Source organism: Epargyreus clarus, unplaced genomic scaffold (genome assembly GCF_041222505.1).
Source record: "Epargyreus clarus isolate Ecla_fem2 unplaced genomic scaffold, WU_Ecla_fem_2.2 ptg000003l, whole genome shotgun sequence".
Classification (NCBI taxonomy): domain Eukaryota; kingdom Metazoa; phylum Arthropoda; class Insecta; order Lepidoptera; family Hesperiidae; genus Epargyreus; species Epargyreus clarus.
The window spans coordinates 9942223-9956087 of record NW_027332211.1 but is presented as its reverse complement, the minus strand read 5'-3'; the positions used below and the strand labels follow the sequence as shown (position 1 = coordinate 9956087).

Sequence of the window (13865 nt, the reverse complement as noted above, 5' to 3'; positions counted from 1 at the left end):
GCATATCCGATATTCATACTGATCATGGCTGACCTTCGTCATTTATTATTTTTTATTTGGCAGCGATGTCCTGACTGCAGAAGTAGTTAGGTAACACATAATCTTTAATTTACTTAGTTGAAATTATGATGGATGTGCCCATACTTTCTCCGCATAATTGAACAAAAGCTTGGGAAAATGGCTATCTGGAATCTGGATGACAATATAGGTATATATGTGTAGCGTTAGAAGGCGATTTAGTTAATTCGTCGTATTCATCATCAACCCATTACCGTCCCACTGCTGGGCACGGGTCTCCTCTCGAAATGAGAAGGATGTTGTATGTTAACTAATAAGTTTTAAAATCAGTCACTTTTCTAAAATAGCTTTAAATATGACAACGATCCCGAACTAGCACACAGCTATGATTTCCTCCGTACCAAAAGTTTATTGTTAGGTAATAAGATAAAAATTGTAATTGGGAAAACCGTCTAAAGTTAATTACGTCTATCAAGAGAAAGTTAACGGAACCTAAACAATCATATTTGATTGTTTAGGTTCCGAAGGTTATTACCTTGCGCGGCAGTTTTCCGAAGTTTTTGTTTCCATAAATAAATAATAAGAGTAAAACAATACGAAGTGGTGTACCGGAGCAATTTGAATGAAAGGTAGTCTAGACTGCGCTGAAGGACCGGAATGGACACCGCTTCATTACCGAATTCAACACAATTAGGTATCTATTTGATTTGAAATTCTCACATTATTAAAGACATCAATATATATCCTATATTGATGTCTTTAATAATGCGAGAATTTGTAATATTTATGTAAGAGACCAATGTTTATCGTTTTTATTTTCCCTAGCTGCAAATTCTACTTACCTGCTACGGCCGAAACCCTTATTGTTTTCTACTACGTACAGCTTTAAACGATTGAGGAAGGGCTCAAACGTACCACCGAACTCGAGACCCGAATAATTCCTACCCACCCCCATATTGCAAATGCAGACGCGGCATTTGAGAGACCGGTGGCTGTGAGACAACCCGCGTGGCGAAGGGTCACCATACCGGACTGACGTGCAAAGGGTCCCGGGTTCGATCCCCGGCCAGACAGCCATATCTAAATGATGAATTTAGATTTCTGTTTCTGGTTCTGGGTGGGTTCTGGTCAACAAATCTCTAGCCGCAGTATAAGTATCTACCCTTATACTGTGCTCTAGCCAACCTGTATAATATTTGTAAAGCGCCCATAAGTCATACGACTTCTTTCCAATAATAATAACTGGGACAATGGTTCGACGTACCATATGTGATCAAATTGTATTACCATTGATAAAATAAGTTCATAAAGTATCGTAATTTTAATGCTATCTGTATGTATAACGTTAATATTGTTTTTAAAACAAGCAAGCCGGTAATTTTTATTAACTCCATTATAGCGACATCTAGGCGCACGGTGTTGTTACAGATTGTTTTCGTATCACGACCAGGTTAATGAACGAGCACATAGATGTCGCTGTACGAAGCGGCAAATTATATTTATTTTCATTAATTTGTGTTATTCATAAATATTATAGCTACCGTACATAAACAAATATAATATTTCTTGTAATTTACTTTATTGGTATATTAAAATTATATACATTTTCTTCGCGTCATTGACAAAGATGTTGTGACAGGTTCTTAGTAGTATCATATAGGATGCATAGGTGGCGCTAGTAACCTCAAACACACTTTTTGGAACAAAACATTTTCGAATAAGTTGCTGGAAATAGTAATGTTATGATTGAAAAAAGTTTACTATAACACTTACCTTCTTATCTTTAATTGTAAAATAAAACGATATCAAAGGTCTAATAACGGATGTCGTTTGCTTTATAATTATTTTGAGTTTTAAGGCAATATAAAGTAACATGGTATTTTTAAAAAAGTAATTTTATAGAAATTATTAATATTTTAATATGTTTATACATATATTTAGAATAAAAACTATCTAGTCATAAAATTGAGCTCCCTGGCTATAAGACGAGGTGGCCGAGTGGTTAAGGCGTTGGACTGCTAATCCAATGTGCTCTGCACGCGTGGGTTCGAATCCCATCCTCGTCGATAGTTTTTGGTCCTGATATGTTTCATTAAATGCCTTAACTTTTATTTCAACTTCTAATAAATATTATAGAGAAAACAACAGTCTTATTCAAAGTTCATTAATCATTAAAACTCGAAAAAGGAGCAATAGTAAATAAAAAAAGTTATGTTCTTTTACAATAATGGAATTTTTATTAAGAATGTCAATATTTAAAATAAACATCGACCTACTATTTACGTAGTTTGTTGATATTATTTGAATGCTAATTACCTATATGTAAATTGTTGATGATAACACTTTAGGAGCATTGCATTATTCATTCAAATATTACACAGTAGGTACTATTGAGTGTGAACTGTCCGACCACGTTTGTATCAATGATCAGTTTCTAGCAATTTTTTATAAATTATTATGCCTGATTGAAATGTGTACTTGGTTTAGTATACTTACCAACTGTTAATATTATTTGTATTTATACCTGTAGGTATCATAATTGTAGGAATAAGGTTTAAAGTTGGTAGAATCCTTTATGGTCCGAATCCAGCGGCACCACAGCTACACCTGTTTCTATACACTATAAGAGTAGGGCTAAGCGCTGCTGTTTTATGGTTTGTAGGGAGTCATACTTTTCTGTGGTTTTCTAGTTTAGTTCTCTGCGGTAGCGACGCATCTGTAGCCGACCTCAGGTAGAAATCTAATCGTATCTTCTGGGGTTGATTACAGATGTCCATGGACGGCAGTAGCCATTGCCACAGTACCATCAGGTATATTATAAAAAAGTGTACATGACAATAGTAGGTATGGAGGGAAGGTAAATTCCTTAGAAAATTCAAATTCGATCCGAATAGCTCGATAATTATAAGAATAATGTAATACTGAGTAATAAGGCTTGCCACAATCGGCGTTATCACTGTAATCGCCAGCAAAAACAGATATAGCTGATAACAGCGCATACGGCGTATAGCTATCATCCGTTACGAATTTATCTAGACCTGCTTTTATTATCTTATCTTGAATAGCTGGTGCCCTTTATTTTACAAGTCTGAGCTATGTGTATGTTGGGCGCGACCGAATCCAACAGTTCTAGAAAAAAGTTTTCTTTGTTATAAATCAAACTAAAATTTTGTGAAGACTGTTAATTAGTAATTAAGTGCTGACATGTAGCTTTGACTTACGTGGAAGTTTTGGTATATAGTGCAGTGTAAATTGGCAATACCAAGGATTTATTTTCAAAGGAGAACACTAGGTGTGTATTATAACTTACAAAGTTGTGTGTAGTAGGTGAATGGGCACATACGTTCCGATATGTATACAACATATAGTATTAATTAATAGTATTATTGGACTAGCGTTCATAACTTAGACTTCACGCGTGGCATCGAAAGCGGTAGGTAGATTAAGCAACACCGTACACCAATCGATCCTTAGACGTGTGAATGTAGCGCCATCCACATGCATTCTATGAAAGTGGTGTCTTATGATCTCGAGGTCTCCACCAAGGAGTTACCTTAGGCCAAATAAGTTATACATCAACTGTTATATAAGTACCTACAATGATGTTATTATAATATTGAATCACAACAAACTTACACGTGACAGCCATTATGAAAATTTAATTAAGCATTAGGATCGATTCGCAAAAGTTAAACAGTAGATAGGCAATGATAAAACGGGTAATAAAATAGATGACACAAATACATATCTATGGTCTCTCATTAAAGAGGTCGGCGTAGCGTTAAAGATAACGATAATAAGTGGTATACTATATGAACTTAATTGTGTGGAGTTAAAATGAATAATATTTCGATATATCTTATGTTAGAAGACAAAAGAGCCATTATTAGACACTTTTGTGTAATATTTACTTTAAAACATTATTAAATAATTCCTATGCACCTAATTATGCACCTTCCGAATACAATAAATCATAGTAATAGTAATCAACGTAGTAATCAACGAAAGGCATAAGTAAATCAAATTTATAAATATGTCAACAAACTTAATTTACAATTGTTTAATTTATGGACGTCGATAAATATTTACTTACACGCAATATTTACATACAACGTGTCTTGACCCAGCGAGCAATTACCTACATGCATATATTACTGTTTCATGTGTACATTTTACTTACTTATTATTCTATATGACATTAATCAGGATTAAAGTTTCTTCGACCGCTCCCTGCATTTACTGATAATTCATTTAGGTATATCATGAAGCATTGTTACTCACTAAATACCATACGGATATCGTCACTGATATCTGTTATCATATCAATATTTATTTCTTAGTAATAGGAAATACAGTGAAAGCCTCAATGGGCCTCAAATGGTCGTATAAGTTGTTTATTGTGTATCTTACATGAAAGTGCTTTTTGCCGGAAGATTCGAGTTCAGCAGGCAAATGAGACATGTTTTGTTGTCCAGACTGGAAGGCAAATATTTTTTTTTTAATTTGTACCTAACAAATGCAGTAGGCAATCGATCGTATACGTAGGTACCTACTTTTATGAAGTGGCCACTACAGACCCATAGATATCTGTAATGGACACTAAGTAGAACATTCATTCCTGATAATATCGATGTGTAAGCCCTAAGGACTTCACTGCTTTCAAACAACAGAAATCTGTGATATACTGACGTAAAAAGAAAACGCTTAACAAAAATATGATCAAGACATTCAATCGAAGTATTTATTTCTAGTCTACATCGGTATCATGTAAATAAACTCTTTCCAGATTACCAACATGTATTGGATCTTACTGTTGGTAGCTGCCGCTGGATGCGTTAGCGCTCAGCTGACAACCCAGTCGAGTGTGGCCCCTGATCTGCGGGAATGTTACACCAACGGGTCTCTCATAGACAGAAATAATTTACCACCGATGACTATTAATGTTCTTATCGATCTCATCCAGAAGATCGAAGACAACCCTAATGTCAACGTCGACTTGAGGCAACTTGCAGTTCTATTGCTGCATACGTGAGTATATTTTTTAATATACATATGTATGTAAATATATAGAAAACAAGTATGTAACTTAATTAAATATTTGAATAATCTCCAAAAATAATTTGATCATTAATTTACTAAAATTGAGGCGTACAATTTCACAGATACCGTCAGGATGGCATCGAGTTCCATCAACCAGGAATTGGTGTGGCAGCATCAGCTAATATCCTCCCTTTTGCACCCACCTTTCACTCTTTCCATAGACATCGATTGCTACTTTCAAGAATTATTCCGGGAAATAATCAAGTTTTACCAAACAACACTATTAATTCTTCTCTAAAGGTTAGTTATATAAAAATAGTTATTACTTTAAATCTTTGTATATAAAATGTTCTGTGTCGTACCTAAACTTTTTCATTCATTTATTAAAGGTATCACATTATTGCCCATTATTAATAATAAATCTATCCAAATTTTAGTTACCAGAAATCGAAATTTGTCACGATTTAGTATGTAGAGATTCTCAAACATCGATCTTTCGGAGACAAAACATTGAATAGACTGATTATTAACGACGGGATACTTAATAATTGATTTATAATCAAAACTGAACAAATCGGTTTCATTGCAGTGTGGAATTCACCAAATGCTGTCAACGACTGTTGACGCTCGTGTACGAGGGAACGAGAACCAATGCAATCAACTTTCACAATACCGGGCCCTCAGAACCGTTAGAAGTATCCCAAAACGCTTCATGAAGGACGATGTGGAACTTTTAGATTTATCTAAAATGTAAGCATTTCGTTTGATAGCAACTTCGTCTTTCACCAGTCAGTAGTATTTTTATCAACGTCAGTATTTTGAAGAACAATACCAATATATATATTTTTTTTTTATAATATAAGAGTAGCAGACGAGCATGCAGTCCACCTGATGGTAAGTGGCTACTGCCGCCCATGGACATCTGTAATCAACCCCAGATAGGATTAGATATTCCTACCTGAGGTCGGCCACAGATGCGCCGCTACCCCTGAGGACTAAGCTGGAACGCCTCGGAAAAGCCTGTCTCCCTTACCACACCCTTCAAACCGGAACACAGCAGCGCTTAACACTGCTGTTATTAGGTTGAAATAGGTGTGGCGGTGGTGCCGCCGGAGTCGAACCACAAAGGGTTCTACCACCTTCAAATTAAATTAAATTGAATTAAATTAAATTAAATTAAATTGTTTCAGGAAAACTGTTGGTAAAAATGGCCAAATGAGACAATTTAATCCCAATGATGACGTCGAATATACTAACGTTGAAGGAACACAATCTGAACGTCAAGTATTGGGAGAAAGCACGTGTCCATTGTTGGGTGGTGTTGTCTATTCTCGATGGGGAGCCATTTCGGCTGGAAATCTAATTGCTGGCATAGCGGCTGGCGCAGAACTCCAACAAGTACCAGTTTTAGAATTGACTAAAGGCTCAATCTTGAATTACTCCAACGTGCAACAAACTGTGACTTCTATTTATCCGGCGACTTTATCAGGTATATTATTTACCTTTAAACAGTACGGTATAAACCATACAGTACTGTATCCTAAAACTATTTACTCACTTTTAATAGCTTGTTATAAGTATTTAACCAGCCTGTTAAAAGTATGTACAATTGTACATGTATACTTTTACCGTCAGTAGATACCTGAGAAGTCTACCGTTGGCAGACAAAAATCTTATTTGCATTTACTTGACATTTTTAAATAATAAATAATTTTCTTTTAGGTGATTTAGCTGAAGCTGTGCTTATTCAGGGTACGGAAAGAGGCACAACGTCTATCTCAATAGGTACAGCAGGCAATTGGAACACCACTCAAGCACCCAGGTTCTTCATGCTGCATAGCCGCGTTAACGTTGAGATGACGGATCCGGAGATCCGTGGTGGAATTGATGGTTTCGTTTTGGGATCCAGTTTATCTTCAGTTTTGGGAACATTCAATACGCTGAAATTGTCACAACTCTTGGACATGTATTACTCACCAAGGGTAAATATGATATTGATGTTATCGATAAGTAATTGTAGATAGTATAATTATAGATAAATAGACGGATGTATTATGTTTGTATATAATACATCCGTTTCCGCATTCCGCAAATGTGCAAATGTCTACACATATGACTCAGATATTACAGATTATTTGGTACATTATATGCCTAGCTAAAGAAATAGATTGTTACTTTTATTTTAACTTACGTGGTCGGTTTATCCACCCATTTGTTTAAATAGACTAGTATATTTTTAAACTTTAACGTGCTAATGTAAAAGAAAATACTTGTCTATTCCAGAATGGGGTATACAGTGTTGTGTTGAGAGCTTGCAACCGTCGAGAACTAAGTCAGCAACTCGTAGTCAATACAAACCTCATAACAGAAACATACACATTTGCTGCAGCGTTGGACACGAACATGCCCTTACGTGGTACTATTACTAGTGGCCTCGATCAACTTGTTACTAGTGCTGTTACCAACTTCCAGACTTACGCTTGTAAGTAGAATTAAATACTACGAGTTTCTAATAACAAATGCAAGTAACTTACAGGTGCACTTCATATTTTCATGTTTCTCCCGGACTTTTCCTAAGTACAAGAGGCTTAGAATTTTGTTGCTTAAATTATCCTTTTCAGAGCTTAGTCAGCTCATTCTAAATAACAATAGTTGGGACTGACATTTGTTGTATATCTAGTGATGGTATTATTTTCCACAATGATTACCTACGTCAAAGAATACTAACAATCGCCACTAGCCTTCAATCTATGATTCAACAGATCCAAGACTATTTTGTGGTCTATGTCAATTAAGATTTGCTATTTCATAAACATGTGCCAGCATTATTAAATATTTTCATTTTCATATTTTCAATGCACACTTTGTTCATTATGATGTTAGTGTAATTTACATTTTATTTTATTCCAGCAAGCAACCTAAACGACCTTAATTGTATCACCAGTGATGCCACATCCCACGATTACAGAGTGAAGGCCAATCTTTACTTAGTGCTGGATGCCACATGGCCGTATCAGACGGTATATCCAGCTGTTTCGTACCTCTTGGACAACATTGAAGTCGGCAAATTTGGATCAAGTGTAACATTGATGAGCGCTTTAGATGGCAGTGTGATTATCAATACAACAAATTCGTTAGCAGATTTCCACAGTGAATATACATTGACCAGGCATCAAGCGAGTAAGTCAATTTATATCTACCCATAAATATAGGATGTCATAGCGAAAAAATTCTAAGTCTATGTATCTAGGTAGGTAGATTTTACTATAGTGAGGAAAATTTCTTGCTTAGTGACGCTGACTATACCGCGCGCGATTACAATTTTTCTAGATCCGCTATCTGGAAAATGCAGAATTTTCTACTGCGAATTTACGATTGTGTGTCAAATAGCTTTGATAAGAGGTTCGTTGTATTTTTTATTTTTGGTTTTGAACATTCCGACACAAATTTAGAAGTCTGGCGAGTTTTATAAAACGTTTTATCATTGGATTCATTGGTACCAATCATTTTTACTCTAGATGTGGAACCCCATAGCAACGGTCTTAATAAATAATTATTATTCAACACTCATTTTGATTTCAGTAGGTATATACAAAAAAATAATGTGTTTCAGTGTTATCTGGCGTAAATCTCGAGCGGACTCTAACAAATATACGAGTAATGATGCACAATCAGCTGAATCAAGAAAGGGCTACTAACTTTGTTGGCGGTAGCTCAACTGTCCTTTTATTCTTACTTAACTCCGCGGTGCAAAATAATCAGCAAGTTTGGGAACAAGCAAGAATCCTTAACGAAACTGTTCCGGGTAAGTATTTAAATTAAAATAAAATTAACAAAAAATACAACCGACTTGTATGTCACTACAAAGTAAAAAATAATTGAAATAAATGTTGGTTTAGTACATATTTGTGAAGTCGGCGCTCAATATATTTAGTTGGATAACGATGTAAACAGCGTGTCTAATATAACGTGTCTAATACACAATATAAAAAGAATTATTAAAATCGGTCCACTAACGGCGGAGTAATTCGTGTACATACATAAAAAAAAAAAAATACCGGCCGAATTGATAACCACCTCCTTTTTGAAGTCGGTTAAAAATTAAGTCAACTTTGCAATTGAGAATTATTCAAAATATTTCCTTAGAAATCCTTTTTAACCGACTTCGTTTAAATAAAATAGCATTTTTTATATATATATATATATTTCAGATCTAAGGATAGTTTTTGCCACTGCCTCAAATCAGTTCGACAATCTGTGGAACTTAGTACGAGATATGCATAACGACATTAGAGTGGTGTCCTTGAATTCTGAGGGCACAAATGTTGAATTGACCATGGCTCCAGTACTTGATCGTGTCTTACAAGGTACACATACAAATATTTCATAATTTATTTGATAACACTAGAACTTTATAAAACACAGCATTACTGAGTATTTTTCAAAATGTTTTGTGTATCTAACTAGGCGTCTTGTTGAATCTCATTGGATCTTTTCATTTTCCATTTTTTCGTCGTTAAGTAATCATAATATTTTTTAAGAATTATAATTTCAATTTAAAACATATAATACATTATACTTTTATCTTCTTTCTTCATTCGTTCATTGACGTAAATATTTACGCACGAAATTATTGTACCTATTCCACCGACGTCGACACAATTGATGTAAATTGATATGATACTTTGTCCTGAAAACTTAAGATAAATCTCGTTTCAGTTGGTTCAGTTCATAGTACGATCAGAACAACGTTTTTTTGGATGTATAAAAACATAACAGTAAATTACATTACATTACAGCTGGAAGAAGAATAGTTAACTCTAACTGCGGCTCGACCTATGAATCCGATGCAATCTCAGGAACACGGCAATTCGACGATTTCGTGGAACCTGGCTACATCAATTTCTATTCCATCAGTCCTAATTACTTTTACAGCAACAACGACAACAGAAGGGTGCGCATTTCTAGAGCCGGCACTGGGGTTGGGAATCTTGTCGTTTGCCATTCACGTGCCATAACGCAACCGAGGTAAAATATGAACAGACTTGGTTCTTGGTTGAAGAACATTAATCGATTTTTAAAGTTCCGTGCCCAAATGGGTAAAAACAGAATATTATTATTATGCCTCCGCTGTCTGTCCGACTGTCACTGGGCTCTATCTCCTAAACCGTAACGCTTGAATTTTTTACAAAGTATTTATAATGGTAGTTGCTACTAATAGTAAATTAAAGAACAATTTTGGTCGGACGGAACCCTCCGGGTGCGACTTCGACTTGCACTTTGCCAATTATTTAAATTAATTCAAGACTTCATATTTCTCAAAGAAGCAAGACTTAACTAGAATAAAATAGGTTATTTTTTATTCAATTTCAATATTCTTATTCTTTCAGACAAAACGCTACAATCATAGGAATAGATGACCATGCAATCACCTGTCAAACAATAACTGGCAGTGGTAATGTGGAAATAAGTCTGCAGAACGCGTGCGACGGATACTGGACCATCAATTCGTGTCCGTTCTTCTACATATCCGTCCAGTCGTCGGTTATTGGGCCTACAACGTTAACAGCCACTTGCACTGGTAAAACAATTGACTAATAGTTGATTTACTAATAATTATAATTAATGAAACGAATAAAAACAGGAGTGATTTATGTTCTCCAGAATGTATGCAAGCATGTGCTGTAAAATATGGTACGAATTTTGTTAATTCGGATTTTTTTTTGTTACAGAGAGTCACTGCAGGTTCCCCTACGATATAAGGTATCAAGTACAGATTCAAGATTTCGGGTGCTTTAGCAGTTCCAGCAGTATTGGGGCCAGCATAGCTTTGCTGTTTGCTGCGTTCTTGTTCCAAGTTTTACGACTTTAGGATATCACTTAAGATTTTATGGTTAATATAATATTGCTGCTATCTGCTGTCGTGAGATTCAATTGTAAAGTAACAGCGAAGTAGGTATAAGAAAAAGTATATAGGTTCATATATTTATAATGTTATAATTTTCTATTGTATCTTAGATGTACCAACGACATGAACAAGTTTCGCCCATCGATTTTTAAATAAATAACTATTTTGTTGTTTTGTTCATGGAGTCTTATATTAAGTAGATAAGTTTGAGTATTACTGTATTGATAAAATGTTTGTAACTAATTTGTATTGATAAGGTTAAGCGCATAAGTTACTGTGGCGGAAAGTACTTAAATGCGTTTCAAAGCATTTTTACTACACAATTATATTATATAAGTAAGTAATTGACGGAAATAAAACAGGGTAGGTATTCCATCGGATTAACCATAGGTACTTAATTTTTGCTTAAACGGAACTTTTTTGCATTTATTGTTATTAGTGTATTATCCTTATTACATGTTTATTTATAAAATAGAAAATTATTTTAATAAGATTAGTAGGTACCTATATTTACGACATATTTATGACTACTTGTTTTAAACCAACAATTTTTAAACTACACACTACGATACACAAATGTGCAGGAAAGTAATAATGTGAAGATGATGAAATTATTTTTTAAGTAATAAATTGAATATAGAAAGATTACATGACTTTTTACTTAATTTTATGGATGATTTTAAGATCACGGTGAGAAGGACAAAATTTTAAATTATTAAGGACTATTACCACAGTATAATATCCTTATACTGTGCTATTACTACTGAGTGACTCATGACTCATGACTGAGTCCATTATTATTTGGATACTAAAATACCAAAGATATTCTACTATATTATAGGGGGAATGTTGTTTTTCCATTATCTTTTTTATAATATTGAAGAAACAAACGAACATGTAATTGGGTACTTGACAGTTATAACAATAAAATATGAAATATGTTGGATATGATAGCTTATAAGTAAACATAAATTATGCAGTATTTCGTTTATTTTTTAATACGTTCTAAGTATTTTAATTTTTAAAAAGAAATTTTCGATTTTTTATCTGTGGATTTTAAATCCCAAAACGGCGACAGTGCTGCCTCAAATGTCATGTGACGTCACTACATCGAAACCAAACAAGACAAATAATAATTAAATCGTTTGCTGTTAGAGTTGGTTGAATTTATGTTGTGAACCGAAATGAAGCCATACTATATTAAAGCTGATAGCGTGAACCTGCTTAAAGATCCATATATGCAGTGCAATAAATCAAAATGGATACAAAAACTTCCGTGAGATAACCTATGGAAATATCAAATAAATAACGTAAGTAAAACATTCTTTATATTTACATTTAATCATATCGGACAATTAAAACATTTCTTAACTGACTTCAGACAGAAAAAACCTTTCTTCTGTCTGAAGTCTTCAAGTGATTATTAATATTTTTTTAAATATACTTATATTCTTATGTGAACTGTTTTAAGGTTATTAATTGGTTATATTTATATTTACAGATCTTCCCGACAATCGTATCGTGACGACGTTATAGAGTATGTGCAGTTTAAGAGGAAGGCAAGTTTGTGTTTCATGAAAAGTAAAAGTTGTCCTGAACACAAGGTACATCAATGAAAATGAAAATGTGATGACTGTCCTGCCTAGAATAAGTGAGGAGTCAAAAGTTTCGAAAGTAGGCACCAGTCTGAAATACATAAAGTAAAGTACACGGGAAATAGTACTTCTTTACTTGCGTAACCTACCCAACAAGATGAAGGAAGAAAAGTGACCATACAGTTCCTATTATTGCATTGCAATTTAATTCTGAAAATGACAGTGATAAAAATATATATCCATTTGTTACGGAAAATAATTTTAGTAATGAAGAAAAGCAAACACGCAAGCAGCACAAAAATTTAGCTTAGGTGATCTGTAGTAATTATTGTAACTGTAACATATGATAAATATATACAAAAGTTCTACTGTGTGTACTCACTAATAGAACCATATAAACCAAATAAACAAAGAAATCGGTTAATAAAATACTAATATTAGCAAATCATGTATTTTTAATTATACAGTCCTGTAACTTAATCAGTGCACATGCACCATCAATAATAACACAGTCATGAAATATTTTAATTGTGTCCTATTAATTACAGAATGGACCCTTAAAATAGAATTCTCATAGACGTCTTATAATTCTATTCTTATCATAGACATCTATATAATATATGAATACTTCCACTTGCTGTTTTGTTTTGATTACGTCCCGTTCCAATGATTTGGAATTGACGAATCACTCGAGAGTTACTAAATTTATTCCTTTTTTTCAATAATACTTCTCTTACATAGATAGTATAAAATGTCATTGCTTGCAAACAGAGGATTTAAACATATAAGAATCTGCAAGTTCTTTAACGTTTATGAGATTTGGGTTTAGGAACTTGTATAAGCAAATTTGTTAGGATATTTAGCGATCGTACTTGTACACATCGTCACTGCACACGCCTTGTAATTTGACATTCTTGCAATTGTACTAATAAAAGTTAAATAATTCCCAAGATTTCCCCTGAAGTATGTGTAGCGTCGAAGTTTATTTCTATATTTTCAATGTGTTGACGTCACGCTACGAAATGACAGTTGACCGCCTATTTTGGCGTAACGTTCCGTTTACCGTAATAAAAATATGTTTTTTATTAATAAATAGCCACTTTTTCGAAAAAATGATCAATGAAAGGCATATATAATACGTATATGAATTCATTAAAACAGTTTCCCAAAAAGTGTCAAGTAGCCAATTCACCTAATTGAAATGGCTACAACCACCCATTTACAACTGTAACCCCAAATTTGGAATGCCTTGGATAAGTATGTTTTTTTACCATACCCTTCGAGGTGTGCGGTGTTGGCTCTGG

At 34.1% G+C, this 13865-nt stretch overlaps 1 protein-coding gene and 1 non-coding gene across 2 annotated transcripts; both read left to right on the top strand.

Annotated features, from left to right (window-relative positions):
- Positions 1 to 2002: 2002 nt before the first annotated feature.
- Positions 2003 to 2084, top strand: TRNAS-GCU (transfer RNA serine (anticodon GCU)). Its single transcript has one exon. It is a non-coding gene; the product is annotated as a tRNA-Ser (tRNA).
- A 1061-nt stretch (positions 2085 to 3145) lies between these two features.
- On the top strand, positions 3146 to 11567 carry LOC140753413 (uncharacterized). The gene is made up of 13 exons (XM_073087990.1): positions 3146 to 3310; positions 4805 to 5046; positions 5181 to 5358; positions 5648 to 5808; positions 6249 to 6547; positions 6781 to 7040; positions 7342 to 7540; positions 7969 to 8238; positions 8672 to 8863; positions 9270 to 9425; positions 9858 to 10086; positions 10449 to 10639; positions 10791 to 11567. Exons 2-13 carry the CDS (start codon positions 4814 to 4816, stop codon positions 10928 to 10930), a joined length of 2508 nt encoding a protein of 835 aa, XP_072944091.1. The 5' UTR covers positions 3146 to 3310; positions 4805 to 4813; the 3' UTR covers positions 10931 to 11567.
- Positions 11568 to 13865: the final 2298 nt, after the last annotated feature.